The sequence below is a fragment of the Doryrhamphus excisus genome, linkage group LG6 (assembly GCF_037039965.1).
Source record: "Doryrhamphus excisus strain RoL-2023G ecotype Guam linkage group LG6, RoL_Dexc_Guam_v1.1, whole genome shotgun sequence".
In the NCBI taxonomy this organism is placed as follows: domain Eukaryota; kingdom Metazoa; phylum Chordata; class Actinopteri; order Syngnathiformes; family Syngnathidae; genus Doryrhamphus; species Doryrhamphus excisus.
In genome coordinates, this window is record NC_136362.1 from 20,629,668 (window position 1) to 20,646,999 (window position 17,332).

Genomic DNA, 17,332 nt, shown 5'->3' on the forward strand with positions numbered 1-17,332 from the left:
TGTGTGAGAACGTTTCCTGGCACGCACATAGTCACCCTGTCAAATTGTGCTTGCTCAAAAAGCCATTTAGCTGTCAAGTGGTGACACTTGGAGAGCCGTGGAGCGTCACAAGTGGCCAGTAGCGCATGAGGATGGAGGAGGAAGTGGTGTTGGGAGGTGTGTCGGGGGCTAAAGCTAAAGAGCAGTGCCTCTGAGTGCAGATGTTAAGATGTGAATAATTGCTTACCGTGTTGAAATCCCCTGCAGAGGAAATGAGGTGGCATATGGAGAGGAGAAGATAGAAGAGGTGTATCGTGCCATTTATAACTGCATGAGTTATTTACAGTCTCGGCATTCTTCATTTGCCATTTTATTGTACATTTGCTCCTACGTGGGCTATCCTTTTACCCTAAACTGACTAGCGCCCCAAAATGTAGCTGTACACATGTAGCTTAGCATTGCTACCATGAACTAAATCTGATTCATTGCAGCATTTTCCATGTATATTCATTCACTTGAGTTGTCAACATAACAAAAAGGAGCCAAATGGCAGTTTGTTGATGTTTTTGTCTATTTGTGCATATTTTTATTATGGTAATGGTTTTATTTCATTTGAACATGCATCAGATTACAATTGAGTGCATCCCATAATCAGTTCCCAGTTCCACATGTCCAAAAGGAGTAGGAAGAAGCAAAGCTTATTAAATCCTACCCCTCCATCTGGTACTTTTACAATCACTAACTGTTACATTTGTTCAAATATTGTTTGATGTTGTCATATTTTGCATACTATATTATGATTCATCAGTTTTCATATTTGATTTCCAGAGGTAATTGCTCTGTATTTCTTGACTCTAGTGTGCAAATCATTTTTTTGGGTGGCTAGCAAACACTAAAAACCACCCTTGTTTATCACGATGAATTGTCCTCAGACTTAGTGAATTTCTGAGAAGTATGATTTAATATTAGTAAATAGAATATTCTTTGTATTTAGAGCCTAAAAAAACCTGTTCTGTGACTTTCTAAATATGATTTTTACCATTATTAGAGTCCTGTAGACATGACATAACACCCCTATATTCACCTTTACACTCTAATATTCTTTGTTTACAATACCTTGCTCAACTGTAAGGCGCTGGCTTATAATCACTGCTGGGACACAAGAGATGGACGTCTCTTTAAATATAGCATGCCCACTAGCTAACCAGTTAGCCTCTAATTTATGTCTTCTAAACTTCAGAAAGGGTTTCAAATGAAGTAGGGAAATAGAACAAATGGTGTCTGAGTGGTTAGCACGTTGCTGTGTTTTTGGTTTTTTTGTCATATGTGCCTTGCTGTTGGCTGGCGACCAGTCCAGGGTTTACCCCGCCTCTCACCCGAAGTCAGCTGGAATAGGCTCCAGCATACCCCCAGGACTCTAGTCAGGGTATTGGCTGATTTTATCAGACAATACTGGCATAAAAATGTGATAATGGTGTCATTTCTTTGTGTTGCTAATGATATTGGATAATGTATTGTCTGGATTTTGCCCTAATGAATGATTAATGCTTGCTATGAGTGGTCACCTTTACCAGCATGTAAGTGATGATATCATCAAGCTGTGAAGTGCTCTGCAGAGCAATTACCCAGCTAGAAAGTTTCGCCATGAAACCGTAAATATGCATTTTGCCTTGACTGGTGTGCCTTCAATCCAATATCACACCTCGGAAAGAATCACTCGGGGCGAATCAGCCAGCAATACTGAAAAAAACCCACCGACCATGACAAGAAACAATGGAGAAACCGAAAGGGTCACCCCAGGGTGAATGCAGTCAGTCAGAAAATAATATAATGCATTGCACTGGATAACCGGTCCGACTCAATCGTGCAACACAGTGGATTCAATAAACTTGCAGAGTTCCTCGAAATGCCCACTTCTACGATTTTGCTACATGTTTGCTTGCCTGAATTTTGAATACAGTCACGTGGACTAAGTTTCATGATTGTTCAGTATCAGGATATCGGTGAGAAAGCCAGTATCATGCATCTTTAGGCCCATGTTAGTATGCCGCCCTGGGGTCAAGTGGCTGGTGTGACAACCACCCAAATGCAATTAATCAGTGGCATAGTATGTGAAGGAGCCCACTGAGACGCTGATGAACTGCTCCTGCATCTCACGCTTTTCACCGACCGTGGTGTTGTCCTGTCACATCAACAGAAATGTGTGCTTCTGGGGACATTTTTAGGAGTACGAGCAATTTGCCGCCGTTAAAGTTGATTGATATGTTATCATCAGTCTGTATTTGAAGTCATTTTTCTGTTGCTCCCATTAGCTGAATTACAGTGAAGGATGACGCCTGAATGAATCAAATGATGGACGGACATTTTGTCTTTCACTGCAAGAAATCTTCACTCACCGTACCATTAGGTTTTCACATCCATTATACATGCATCCATTATACATACATTATCACTAGGCTGTACAGCCTTACAGAAGCCAACTGTACTGTATAAGTCTGGGACACACCACTTAATCACATTATTAATCAATCATGCATCAGACACCACAAAGACGCTGTGTCCCAATACTTTTTTTCAGTACGACGTGTCTGTTTGACTGCTGACATTTGAGAATATGGAGGCCAATATAATGCCATGGAGATGCACGTCGATAATATACCAACTAGTCAGGAAGTGAAAACATCCCTCAAGGCATTACTAACTTTTTAAACACATTATCCTTTCGTTAACTTAATGTCCTCATCACGACCTCAGCAAAACCTTGAGACAGGAGAGAAAATCCAGTTTAAGCCCGCAGTTGAAGGGCTTGGAAGAAAGCCCTCATTTGTTTTTAGTCGTTCTTACATCCTTGCACAAAAAAATGAGAATCAAACATAAGCAAAGAAGGTTGTTTTGTGTTTTTTTTGTTGGTTTTTTTTTGCAGAAAAACGACATGCACAAATATGTTGATTCTTTATGTGTGTAGCTGGATGAATACTGTATGATATAAATATTATCAATAATTACAGACTGAAATACACACTGTAATACAGTAAATCCAAAAATGATAATTCGGGATTTAACCAAGCAAAGAGTGTATGCAATGTACAGTACTATGTGTCTTTGTTGCGTGTGTTCAGTGGGAGTGAGTGTATCGTGACTGTCAGTGGAGAGATTGTCATTAATTAAATGAGAAGATGGGGGCTTAGTTCAAAGAATGAAGGAATCAAGGCTTAAGACCGTCTGATACTCTGCTTGGGAAATGGAATTAAATCACCCACACACACACACACACATTTTCTAATATTAAGATGTGTGTGTTGTAAAATCTATATATGTATAGTAGTCTACTATGCAGAAACGGGAGGGAAGCATTATTAGATTTTTATATTATTACTACACGTATGTATATTATTATTCGCTAGAGCCCTGCTTGGTCGTCCGCAGTAGACTTTCCAATACACAGAAAATGCATGGATGTGCAATCTTTGTGTTGTGTAACACCCTGGACTGGTCGCCAGCCAATCACAGGGCACATATATACAAACAACCATTCACACTCACATTCATACCTATGGACAATTTGGAGTCGCCAATTAACCTAGCATGTTTTTGGAATGTGGGAGGAAGCCGGAGTACCCGGAGAAAACCCACATCAGCACAGGGAGAACATGCAAACTCCACACAGAGATGCCCAAGTCGCCAACAGTGGCTGCCGTTTGACACCCCTGCACAACTATTCCATTGAAGGAAAAGCACGTGTGAAAAGCACGATATGAAAAGCACATATCATGATGGCGCCCCATCCACTGTGCTGTGTGGAAAACTGTGGGATCTCCTTCTCATTGCGGTAATGTTGGAACCCATCAGGACCCAAAAGGTTACATTTTTTTCTCATCAAAGAAAGAAAACTTTCTGTCCCATAGTGCTCTTGGGCAAATTCCAAGTGGGCAATTTTTGCGACGTTGAAGGAGACGAGGCCTTTGAAGATGTTTTTTATTCTTAAAGGGGACCTATTATGCACATTTTTGGGACTTTGTGTTGAGTTGTGGACGACAACGCACGATAACACACACAGAAAGCTTTCTAGATCTTCCAGATTCTGCACCTGGTTCTGTTGCCTTGGACTTCCTGCTTCCAACCCAAATGCTATCTTTAATTTACTACACCCCGGGTCTTCCTCCAGGTACACCCACCAAGCACTCCCAAGGACTTCCAGATACATAGGTCCGTGTTTATGAAGTGCAGCCAATCCGGAGCCCATATAAGGAAGTCCAGATCGCATCAACGTCAGTAGAACACTGCAAAACGGAGTGTGCAGAGCCATCAAAAACATCTTTCAGGGCTCACTTCCAAATGCGCAAACCTTATTATCTGACACTTTGGCATAGTTTAACTCGGGAATACGACGTTGTAAAAACATTTATATGTCAGAAAAGTGGAAAAAGCATAATAGCTCCCCTTTGTAAAGCCTTTCTCACAGATGCCGCCTAATGGTTAATGGACTACACTCTGCACCAGTAATAACCTTCATTTGACCCGAGGATAGTCCTGTGTCTTGACTGACAGCCAATTGAATTCTCTGACTTAGGGCTTGTAACATTTTCTACCACTTGACTTTTTTTTTCTTCCATAACCCTCCGAACCTTTTGAAGAAATTTCAAATGACTGACTGTCTCACCGCGTCCAACTTCAGCAACAATGACGCACTGCGAGAGGCCTTGCCTATGCAACTCAACAATCTGACAATCAAAGAGAGAAAGCGTTTTTGCTTTCAGAGAGATCAGAGAGACAGTGTGAATACCTGACAGAAAATGACATTGAATTGACTTTTTTTAAGGCTGTAAAAAGCCAATATGACTTTAATGCTTTTGAGTTTGTGTTTGCAACAAATTGCCTATGCACTCCCATTTCTTCGTTTTGCATATTGATGCTCTACTTCAGGGGTCTCAAACTCAATTTACCTGGGGGCCACTGGAGCTAGGGTCTGGGCAAGGCTGGGCCGCATCAGGCTTTCCAAAAAAAAACAAAAACGCATTTATTAAAAACAGAAAAATATACAAACTTTTTCAGTGCTTTGGTTCCGATTTTCTACAATAAAAGCTCTGATAAAACATTCCACTGTTCTCAAATATCTTAATTTTTATTTTTCTGCACAAAATAAGATGAAAAATAAATAAACAAATCAAGAATAAAGAAAATCAATCAATCAGTAATAAATAAATAATATAATAATAATAAAACGGCAAATAATAAAAACTTAAGAAACCACATATAGTTGGTGGGTAGACAAATTATTTTTTTCAGATTAACATGAACAAAGCATTATTAGAGCCCTGTAGACATGACAAAACACGACTATAGTCACATTTATACTTTTTTTATTTACAACATATTGCGCAACTGCAGGGTCTTGAGACACATGCTAACTCGCAAACTAGAGAGCTAGCGACCTAAACGGTAGCCTTCAAGTTATTTCCTTTAAACTTGAATAGCCAAAAACTTACCACTTCCACACGGATAGGGAGGGTAACTATTAACAGTTATTTAACCTTTACCATGAACATTAATCAAACGTAAAAAAATTACATGATACCATACAGCATCCATATCAAACTTGCGGGGGCCGCACTATCATTAAACTTTCATATCAAGGCGGGGGCCTTAAACTACTGTCCTGCGGGCCACATTTGGCCCGCGGGCCGCATGTTTGAGACCCCTGCTCTACTTGGAACCTCCTCACGATCCAACAGTGCAAAATGTAAATTCCTAAATTTTACAGTAAATGAATTCATTTTTCAACTAGCCTTAACATTTTGATCAGGAGTGAAAATATGATATTGAAATGAAAGAGTTTAATGCTGACCACTACCACATTTATGTCAGACTATAAAAAAAATACTCTCACTTGATCTTGATTTTCCAGCCAGAGCTAAAAGAGTAGTCTCCAAGGCGTTTTCACTCCACTGCTGTTTCAGCACAGTACAGGTCACAGCATCACGATCCTGATGAGAAGTGATACCTCACATTGTTAACCACTAAAAGCTGATTAGAGTGGCTGTGTCCCACAGGCAAGGCACTAATTGGGAAAGTAGAGTGTCACTCCACATAGAAAGTCAAGGCTTCATTCTTCAGCCAATTTGTTTCCATAATGTTACCCAGGGAGCCTATCCATGGACGGTGCCACATATTCATTTAGTGCTACATTTAGTACAGACTTGGACCTGATTGACCCAAAGGACTGGAGGAGCCTGTCTATTTTCAACATCCAAAAGACATGCCTCTAAAATAAGGCTTTTTATTTTAAAAATGCGCTCATGTGTAAATTATTTTCATATGCTTCACTCTTGTTGATGCAGTACTATTCAAAAGTATTTCTAAAGAGCAGGCGATCTCACACAGTACCCTTCCTCAAATAAGGGCCTCTTCCCAATAGATGCCAGGTCTCTGGAAACTGAAACTGTAAATGTGAAATGCCAATCATTAGTATTTAGTATAGTAGGTTCCAAGTAGCCGCATGGTGAAAAAGTGGTTACCATGTAGGCTACGCAGTCAGGAGATTGGGAAGAGTTGGGGTCGATTATCCGTGTGGGGTTATGGTAATGGTAATGTTTTTATTTCATTTGAACATGCATTAGATTACAATTTAGTGCATCCCATAATCAGTTCCCAGTTCCACATGTCCAAAAGGAGTAGGAAGAAGCAAAGCTTATTAAATCCTACCTCTCCATCTGGTACTTTTACAATCACTAACTGTTACATTTGTTCACTTCCTGCTTTCCATAATACAGTTTAAGTTTTTTTTAATTTTTTTTTTTAAATAATGCACCTCGTACCAAAGTAGGAGGTGATATGAGCATCCAATGCCATAATGGGTACCATAGTAAGTGTCAATATAGTGATATATATAGCACATCATGACTGGTTCAAGACTCTTCATCCTTGTATTTAGCAAACATCAACTGCTTGTATTGTTTCTTCAATTGGCTCATCGTTGTGCATTGTTTGATTTCCTTACTCAATCCATTCCATAGTTTGATTCCACATACTGAAATGCTATGGCTAGCATAACGTAGTCCTAGCATAGAAGTATTTCAAATGTACTTCTTCCCTGAGATCATATTTCTCCTCTCTTGTAGAGAAGTATTGGATGACATTTTTAGCTAATTGCTTATTTTTAGCCTTATGCATTATTTTAGCTGTTTGAAGATGAACTATATCAGCAAGTTGAAGTATTTGTGATTTTAGAAATAAGGAGTTAGTATGTTCTCTGTAGGAATTATTATGAATTATCCTTACTGACCTTTTTTGCAGTACATTTAGCGAGTGAAGATTGCTTTTATAGTTATTAGCCCATATTTCCACACAATAAGTAAGATATGGTAGGTATAATATGGTAGTGGGTTTTTTCCGGGTACTCTGGTTTCCTCCCACATTCCAAAACCATGCTAGGTTAATTGGTGACTCTAAATTGTGAATGTGAATGGTTGTTTGTCTACTATATGGATGCATTAGGGAGAAGTTTGGGATGGCTCAAAACGCTTGGTTTAAAAAAGCGTGGTAAAATTCCCCCTTTGTGATGTCACAGAGGGGCTGACTTCCTTATATGGGCGTGTCTGTAAGCAGATAAGCGCTCTGCCCTCCCCCAAGCTCTGCTCCTCTGTTTGCTTGCTAGCAAAGCCACATTACCCTGATTTGAAATGCATTCTTGTTTTTGCACTCTAGCTCTTTCGGAGTGGGGGGGCAATCCCAAAGGGAAAATATACTATTTATTATGCTTACTTAAAAAAACAACCCTTTACCTTATGATGTGTTGGCCCAAAGATTTTGAATTTGAAGTGTTCCCTCAGGGGGGCGGGGGGCAGAGGCTGAGAACCAAACTGAAGTGGCAAGAAATGGAATGTATGTGCGTGTATGTATACATAAGTACATGTTTGCTGACTCAGTACAAAGATGAAATTACTGACATTACCATTTACATGCACAGCCACATATTTCCACCTACTCCATTCTTTATCTCCTCCTCTGCTTAACTCCTGAAAAAAAAATTGCAACGACGGATGGAGCGGAAAATGGATTTGCATCCAACCACAAAGTGTGAAGTTGAAGTCCCCTCTTTACTGCTCTTCACTACGTTTATGAACATGAGAAGTGTTGTGTTGTTGTCACTGGCAGACAACAGACATTTTACTCTGTCTTGGGTCCTATCTGTTTATGAACATGTTGTATGTACAGGCACTGTACGTGCAGGCCCGATCACACACTCAAGTACATACAGCACAGTATCTCAGTATTTTATAATAACAATAATGGTTGTGTGTGTTGACTCATTTTCAGGGAATACTAAATCTATACTGCTATACAAGCTGTACACGTACTACTCTAGAAGTATATTCATGTCTAATGTGTATAGAAGGGGTGTCCAAACCTTTTCTACCCTGGGCTTCATACTGCAAAGGTTTTTTTTTAATACATGTTCATTAGTTCATCTCCTCCCTTCTTCAACTTTCCAAAAATGTAGACATTATTTCCATGATGTTGTTGTCCTTGACCCTCAAGCTGTATGGTTAGGGTCTTTCCTGTTACATTGTGGCCGTGAGGTGTTTTCCTGGAGGGGATTTCTTCAATTTGCCACAGGAGGATTTGGTCAGATTACACATGGTGTTCAAAGGTCAAGGTTACAATTGTGTCCTGTTCTCTCCTCACGGATGCCCTACAGTGACCGATTTGCTGCATGTGAGTCTTCACGTCAAAACAATGACAAAACTAATGGTTTTACATGAATCCCCACTCACGGTTAATTGGTTCCAAAGCTGACGGTGATAAGTGAATTTCCACGAAGTAGCATTCTTTATTCTAGTGATTTTCAACCTTTTTTGAGCCACGGCACGTTTTTTACATTGGAAAAATCTTGTGGCACACCACTAACCAAAAATGTTCCAAAATGTCACCACGACCTCACACGTGCATCAATAAGTCTATGGGAGGAACAAGGTAGGTGTTGCCACACGGACCAATATTACATTGCTCTGCCAGTCTTTACACCACAGACACTCCACAGTAGCCACGTTTTTACATCACCACTTTTTCTCTTTCCCAATGACCTTTCGGGAAACAATGGTATCCATAGAAAGGAATATTCCAATCTCTTGTCTACATGCGCCGTGAAAATCAAACAGAATAGTCAATAGGGCATGCCCAGTAAAACGTAAACATCAACATCACGTGATACCGGCTTCCCCAAGTTTTTCTTTCACTTGTTGGAATAACTCCGTATTGCCAGTTTTTCGTCTGTCCAGTCAATTTAGTTTGAATCAAAAACAAACTTTGCTTAGTCCAGTGCCGATTGCTGGCCTCCATTTTTAAAAGTGAAGAACGTCTGGATCTGCGTGTTACGTCATATCTGAGCATGCGCTGAAAGAACGCACCCGGGATCAATTTAAACAGGAAAAGATCAAATTCAATCTTGCTAATATTTTAGAATTAAACTCAGGACATGTTTTATATAGATATATATTTTATTTTTTAATAAAACTGCACTTGTGAATGGCGTATAGAAGGGTTTAGATTCTGTTCCACAGATGGCGCTAATCCACAGATGACTGGTGGCCAGCCAATCACAGGGCACATATAGACAAACAACCATTCACACTCACATTCATACCTATGGACAATTTGGAGTGGCCAATTAACCTAGCATGTTTTTGGAATGTGGGAGGAAACCGGAGTACCCGGGGAAAACCCACGCATGCATGGGGAGAACATGCAAACTGCGCTAACCACTCGCTCTCCATGCAGCCCATTCCTTATTTATCATAAAATATTTTCATAGTTAGACCACAGGATACATGTTTCTAATGTTTCTAAATATGTGTTCTTATCATCAGAGACATGAAATGAGACATGGAATAGCAACCATATGTTCACATTTACACTCATATTACCCAATGTAGTGGACATAATAAGAATATATAATGTAATATATGTATATACTCCTTATGTGAAACATGAACACATATTTAATTCCCTTTTCTGTGCATTATAACTCAAGAAAACAAGTTAATTTCAGCTAGCTCACAATGCTGTCATTGGGATACACCATTTTGACTATGCATCCCTCTTAAAAACCCTCTAAGAACGTTGCATGGTTTGATGCATGATCCATGGTGTGATCATGCATTAACACGTACACTGATGATAACATGTAGTAGTTGCAGTATCTTATCCTATTTTGATGATTCATAACACTGCAAAAACTTCTTTTCTCTGCGCATTGATGCTAACTAACTAACATGACCCCTTGCTAATTGCTGGTCTCAGCAGAGTGGATACCTAGCTCTCTATTTCATTACAAAGACTCAACAAGATGCTCGTTTGCCATCAGTAAATGTTACCTGAGGACTGGAGCACATGTCTTGTGCTGGAAGATACGGCCATCCCATGAAGAGCAGACATCCAAAGTATTCATGCATGATCACAGCATGGATATCAAACCATGCAACATTGTTTGAGAGTTTCATAGTTTCACAATTCATAGAGGGCTTCAAAGTCCAAATAGGTGTATCCCAATGACAGCATTGTAAGCTAGCTGAAATTAACTTGTTTTCTCATTTATAATGCACAGAAAAGGGAAAGAAATATGTAATGGTCATGGTAATGGTTTTATGGTAATGGTCTTATTAAATCCTACCCCTCCATCTGGTACTTTTACAATCAGTAACTGTTACATTTGTTCACTTTCTGCTTTCCATAATACAGTTTAGGTAATTTTTAGGTAATTGGTTATTTTTAGCCTTATGCGTTATTTTAGCTGTTTGAATATTAACTATATCAACAAGTTGAAGTATTTGTGATTTTAGAAATAAGGAGTTAGTATGTTCTCTGTAGGCGGCATTATGAATTATCCTTACTGACCTTTTTTGCAGTACATTTAGCGAGTGAAGATTGCTTTTATAGTTATTAGCCCATATTTCCACACAATAAGTAAGATATGGTAGAACCAGAGAGCAATAAAGAGTGTGGAGTGATTTCTGATTGAGAACAAATTTTGCTTTGTTCAATACTGAAATATTTCTGGCCACCTTATGTTGTATATTTGTAATATGAGGTTTCCAGCTCATATTTTCATCTATTGTGATATGTGTTCATGATTCACATAAGGATTGTGAATGATGGGCAAAATTCAAAAATAGCTGCAGTAATTAGTTTCAAATGTATTATGCAAGGTCAACGTTTGTTTTTTTACATGTTTTCATGAATATTTCTCTATTTTCTCGTCAAGCAATTTCTCATGTTTGGTCCCTCACCAAAAATATATATACTTGACTCTCAGGCTACTGCTTACTGTGTTGCAACAATCCTTGCAGAGTAAAGCAGTGCTCCATAAATTTCTTTCCTTGTCTTTTTAGGGGAAATTTGTGCCTTTAAGATTTATGGTCAGGAGGCTCCATTCGAGGCAGTGGTGTTGAATCGCACGTCAGGAGAAGGCGTACTGAGAGCCAGCGGCCCTGTGGACTGTGAGAGCCAGAAGGAATACACATTTATTATCCAGGCCTATGACTGTGGAGCTGGACCCAGTGGGGCCGACTGGAAGAAATCCCACAAGTGAGTGAAGCTGCGTGTCCGGGTGTAGTGGTGTGTAGTTGCTTCAATACTTACTTTAATTCATCAAAAGTAAAGCATTTAAAACGTTACGCCTTAGCTTCAACCATTTCAGTGCAAACTACACAAAACAACTGCAGAAACATGACATGAATTGTGCAAATTGTGTAATTATTTAGGTCCAGTTTGATTTGGTTTGTTCTTTTCTCAGTTTGATGGCGGCATGGCCTCCCTTGTCTAGCTGTCACAGATTGTGTTTGCAACACAATAGAAATACAGTTGCAACAACGAGGGCTGTCAGACCTGCTGTTAGAGCTGTCACTCGCTTCTAATTGTTCTGGAACTCAGCATGACTCACTTGTGCTGCTTCTAAGGTGGAATAATGGAACAGAACATGAACAAAAAATGAATATTTGTTCGCAAAAAAATGAATTGTATCAAAACTATGAAGGCAGCAACACAAGTGAGTCCCCTTGTTTAGAATTCAGAAAAGAAAGAAAAGCGTAAAGGCCATTGTTGACGTTTATTATATACAGTTTATGATACATAAACTCCACACTATCAGAATCTATCAGAAGTGTTACTATAGCGTTTGCTGAGACCAGAACCAGACTTGATCGCCGGAAAACAAAAGGCTTTTATTGCAGGTTTGAATTATCTCACGACCGGCACAATAATAATAACATAATCTTAATAAAAACATTACTTATTTTTGCGGTCATTACCCGCACAAAGCTGACCCCGATGCCGCTTCCTGTACACCTCTCTAGTAACACATTCATGCATGAGGCTTATTCATGTCACAAACGACTTATTTACGCTCACTATGTCTATTATTTTTGGAAATACAAGTGTCAAGGCGACTATAGAGGTGTTATTTCATGTATAGAGGTCTCTAATAATGTTAAAAAACGTATTTAGAAGGTCGTAAACAGGTTTTCTATGCTCTAACTATGAAACTAAACAAGTGTACAGTATAAAGCAGGGGTCTCAAATGTGGCCCACAGGACACTAGTTTGAGGCCCCCGCCTTGATATGAAAGTTTAATGTTAGTGCGGCCCGTGCACGTTTGATATGGATGCTGTATGGTATCATGTACCCAGAAAAAATTATTACGTTTGATTCATGTTCATGTTAAAGGTTAAATAACTGTTAATAGTTATCCTTCCTATCCGTGCGGAAGTGGTAAGTTTTTGGCTATTTAAGTTTAAAGGAAATAACTTGAAGGCTACCGTTTAGGTCGCTAGCTCTCTAGTTTGCGAGTTAGCATGTGTCTCAAGACCCTGCAGTTGCGCAATATGTTGTAAATAAAAAGAGTATAAATGTGACTATAGTCGTGTTTTGTCATGTCTACAGGGCTCTAATAATGCTTTGTTCATTTTAATCTGAAAAAAATAATTTGTCTACCCACCAACTATATGTGGTTTCTTAAGTTTTTATTATTTGCCGTTTTATTATTATTATTATTATTATATTTATTTATTACTGATTGATTGATTTTCTTCATTCTTGATTTGTTTATTTATTTTTTGTCTTATTTTGTGTAGAAAAATAAAAAGTAAGATATTTGAGTACAGTGGAATGTTTTATCAGAGCTCTTATTGTAGAAAATTGGAACCATTGGAACAAATTGGAATTCTTTTGTTTTTAATAAAGCGTTTTTTTTTTTAAACCTGATGCGGCCCAGTCTCACCCAGACCCGAGCTCCAGTGGCCCCCAAGTAAATTGACTTTGAGACCCCTGATATAAAGTATACAATAAAGGACTCGTTCTCATGTTGTGGATTTTAGTTGTACTTATCGTGCTGCTCTCCTTCGGGATCTGTCCTTCTTTTGGCTGAGAACTGTCACTCCAGACGGGATGATGACTTCTGTCAGGACAGGATAGCGTGCGCTGGTGTTTGTGAGTGACAGTGACAGACGTGGCGACGAGCATTGACAACATCAAATCAAAGTCTTTGCGGCTTCAGTCGCACACAACAAGCTGCGAAAATACGGACGCTGCTGGCTCAGTGCGAAAAGTATGACAGTGAGAGGGAAATTTATGAGCTTGGGGATCTGGGGTGAATTTCTCAGGTGGAAGATGAATGGTGGAGTGTGCGAGTGTGTGCGCGCACACCTATGTGTGTCCTTATCACCGCATGACATTCTAAATAGGCCTCATTAAGCTAATGTCATTAATTTGCCAGATGTGCTTCCTCGGATACAAGTTACAGCGAAGGTCACTGGAAAATACAACTTATGTGAATTATTGCTTAGTTTATATACTTTGATGTACAAATTGTATCATAGAATATTACATTGCTTTGTTGGGTTCCATCTACAGTGATGGTATGGATGCTTTCACTGTATGCTACTTTAACTGTCCCCTCCCTTCATCTAGGGCAGGGGTCTCAAACTGTCTGGGCGAGGCTGGGCCGCATCAGGTCCCCCCCCCCCCCCCCAAAAAAAACGCATTTATTAAAAACAGAAACATATACAAACTTTTTCAGTGCTTTCGTTCCGATTTTCTCCAATAAAAGCTCTGATAAAACATTCCACTGTTCTCAAATATCTTAATTTTTATTTTTCTGCACAAAATAAGATGAAAAATAAATAAACAAATCAAGAATAAAGAAAATTAATCAGTAATAAATAAATATAATAATAATAATAATAAAACAGCAAATAATAAAAACTTAAGAAACCACATATAGTTGGTGGGTAGACAAATTATTTTTTTCAGATTAAAATGAACAAAGCATTATTAGAGCCCTGTAGACATGACAAAACACGACTATAGTCACATTTATACTCTTTTTATTTACAACATATTGCGCAACTGCAGGGTCTTGAGACACATGCTAACTCGCAAACTAGAGAGCTAGCGACCTAAACGGTAGCCTTCAAGTTATTTCCTTTAAACTTAAATAGCCAAAAACTTACCACTTCCACACGGATAGGGAGGATAACTATTAACAGTTATTTAACCTTTAACATGAACATTAATCAAACGTAATCATTTTTTCTGGGTACATGATATCATACAGCATCCATATCAAACTTGCGCGGGCCGCACTAACATTAAAATTTCATATCAAGGCGGGGGCCTCAAACTAGTGTCCTGGGGGCCACATTTGGCCCGCGGGCTGCGTGTTTGAGACCCCTGATCTAGGGTTCTGTAGATAGACCGTGAAATATTTTAATTAAGTTTGATCATCTCTAATGAATTCCTCGTTTCCCTTTTGCTCCATCCATCTTTTGGCTTCCTGTCTCGCCTCCTCCTTTTCTCCATCAATCACCTCCAAACCACATGTATGTCTCCATGTCCCTGTGGTTTCTCCTTTTATTCCATCGCTCCTCTTTCCATCTCTCCACCCAGGGCTGTGGTTCACATTCAGGTGGATGACGTCAATGAGTTCTGCCCGGTGTTTCGGGAGCCTCTATATAAGGCTTCAGTCATTGAAGGCAAGATCTATGACAGCATTTTGCAGGTATTTTCTTAACACTGTGCTTGAAGTGTATTGCCTATAGCAGGGATCTACAAGTTTTTTTTTCCGAGTGCTACTTCTACAAAATGAAAATGGCTCGGAGATGCTTTTTGTGTCCTTTTTTTGGCGTGGGGGGGTACCTTATTGTATGAAAATGTGACTAAAAGGAAAACCTTTTTGAACTCTCCACAATGCCTACATGAGACAATGACACATCAGTGAGAGTGGGAGTCTGATTCCTAACCAGTGCCCCAACACAACATCCAGCCATTTCAGCTCTCCACTGCAAGTTCCCAGGCCAGATAAATCACAGGGTTGCACCAATAAGGGCAGCCAAAAAAAATACTATTATGTCCAAAAAGCCCATACAATTAATTTTGAGGTATTGCAGATGCTAAAGGTTCTCTATGTGTATTTTGTACCATCACAGGTGGAGGCTTGGGACCAGGACTGTTCTCCACAGTACAGTCAGATCTGCAACTACGAAATTGTGACAGCAGGCACACCATTTGCCATCGACCGCAATGGTAAGTGTGTATACATGGGAGTGGCTTTGACTGGAGATTACATTGCAGTTTAGCTATAAATGCTGAGATTATGTTCATAGAAAGAATATGTATATATAAGTAAATAAGAGGGGAGATTTTATGGCACTAAAAGGTAGTTATTGTTGTCACATATTGTAACCATATACAGTTGTTCAGTTTGAACATTGTCTTTTCCATATATTTTGCAGACTATATTACATAATAGTGGTTAGAGCAGGCCACACAGCTAGGAGACCCGAGTTCGATTCCCCCCTCGACCATCTCTGTGAGGAGTTAGCATTTTCTCACTGTGTATGCGTGGGTTTTCTCCGGGTACTCCCGTTTCCTCCCACATTCCAAAAACATGCTAGGTTAATTGGCCACTCCAAATTGTCCATAGGTATGAATGAGAGTGTGAATGGTTGTTTGTCTATATGTGCCCTGTGATTGGCTGGCCACCAGTCCAGGGTGTACTCCGCCTCTCGCCCAAAGACAGCTGGGATAGGTTCCAGCACCACCGCGACCCTCGTGAGGAAAAGCGGTAGAAAATGAACGAATGAATGAAGTTGGTTATGGCCTATTATTAGTCAAAAATTATTGAAAAACAACAATTTGGGTCACTATGCATCAATAATATTATGGGACATGACATTATATTACATTAACAGTACTGTCACACTACATGGAGTCAGCCATGACATTGCCGACATGCTAAAGTGAAAAAGGGTTCTCCTCCAATTCCGTGTGGAAGTGGTAGGTTTTTATCATCTTACTTTATCCTTTTTGCCCACCCCACGTGACGTTTAGAAAAAGTAAGTCGGAGAGGCTAACTAGCTAGCTTAGTACCCTGCTATGCCTGCGGCGGCCATCTCTTTATCCCTGTAGTGATCCCGTAGCCTGGTGGTGTAAAGAAAAAATAAAGGTGACTACAGTCATGTTTTTTTTTAATGTCTAAGGGCTCTAATAATGTTAAAAATCATAATTAGAAAGTTCTTAACAGGTTTGCTATGCTTGAACTATGAAAATATTTACTTTATTAATAGCCTATTGAAAGCTACTTTCACTTAGCACAATTAACTGCGCTAAACGAGTGCCGACTGTAATTCCAGGCTGTATTATGAGCATTGATCTACATGGATCTGCATGGTGGAATAGTGGTTAGCATGTTGGCCACACAGTCAGGAGATCTGGAAGATCCGGGTCCATATTTCTGTTTGCATGTTCTCCCCGTGCGTACATGGATTTTTTTCCGGGTACTGTGAATGGTTCCTTGTCTATATGTGCTCTGCGATTGGCTGGCGCCACCCCGGCATGTACCCCCCCAAAGTCAGCTGGGATAGTGAGGATAAGCAGCATAGACAGTGAAGGGATGAAATTATGTGTACTTTATTACAGACACTGTTATTTTTATAACTCCTAATCCTAGTATTAGAAAATAATTCATACAGTTTATAGCGGCAAGGATAAACTAGCACCAAGATCTATTAAGTCTGTGTTCTCTGCACGCACCCGAGATAACTGGAGGACAAAATTCTGATTGATTTTTTCATTGTTTGCTATTCTGAGCATGTCCAAAGTTTCAGCTTTGGGCTATTTGCTTGCTCCTCCATGGACGTCCATATCCACACTGTGTTGATCTGAGTTCAGCGTAATCCGAAGTAAAAAGGCTGGAGGGCGAATATGTGTGTATGTGTGCACTCCTTCGCTTCCTCTTGGGGTTTTTTGAGCAAATCTTTAAGACAAATCAAATTAAGTGGACCAACCCGCCAGAATGATT

At 39.6% G+C, this 17,332-nt stretch overlaps 1 protein-coding gene across 1 annotated transcript in view; it reads left to right on the forward strand.

Moving 5' to 3' along the window:
* Positions 1–17,332, forward strand: part of clstn2a (calsyntenin 2a) — a 174,558-nt gene that overhangs the window by 112,241 nt on the left and 44,985 nt on the right. The window contains exons 3-5 of the mRNA XM_058069210.2: positions 11,367–11,562; positions 14,920–15,031; positions 15,459–15,555. Coding sequence (XP_057925193.2) covers positions 11,367–11,562; positions 14,920–15,031; positions 15,459–15,555 — 405 coding nt within the window. The remainder of the gene's footprint in view (positions 1–11,366; positions 11,563–14,919; positions 15,032–15,458; positions 15,556–17,332) is intronic.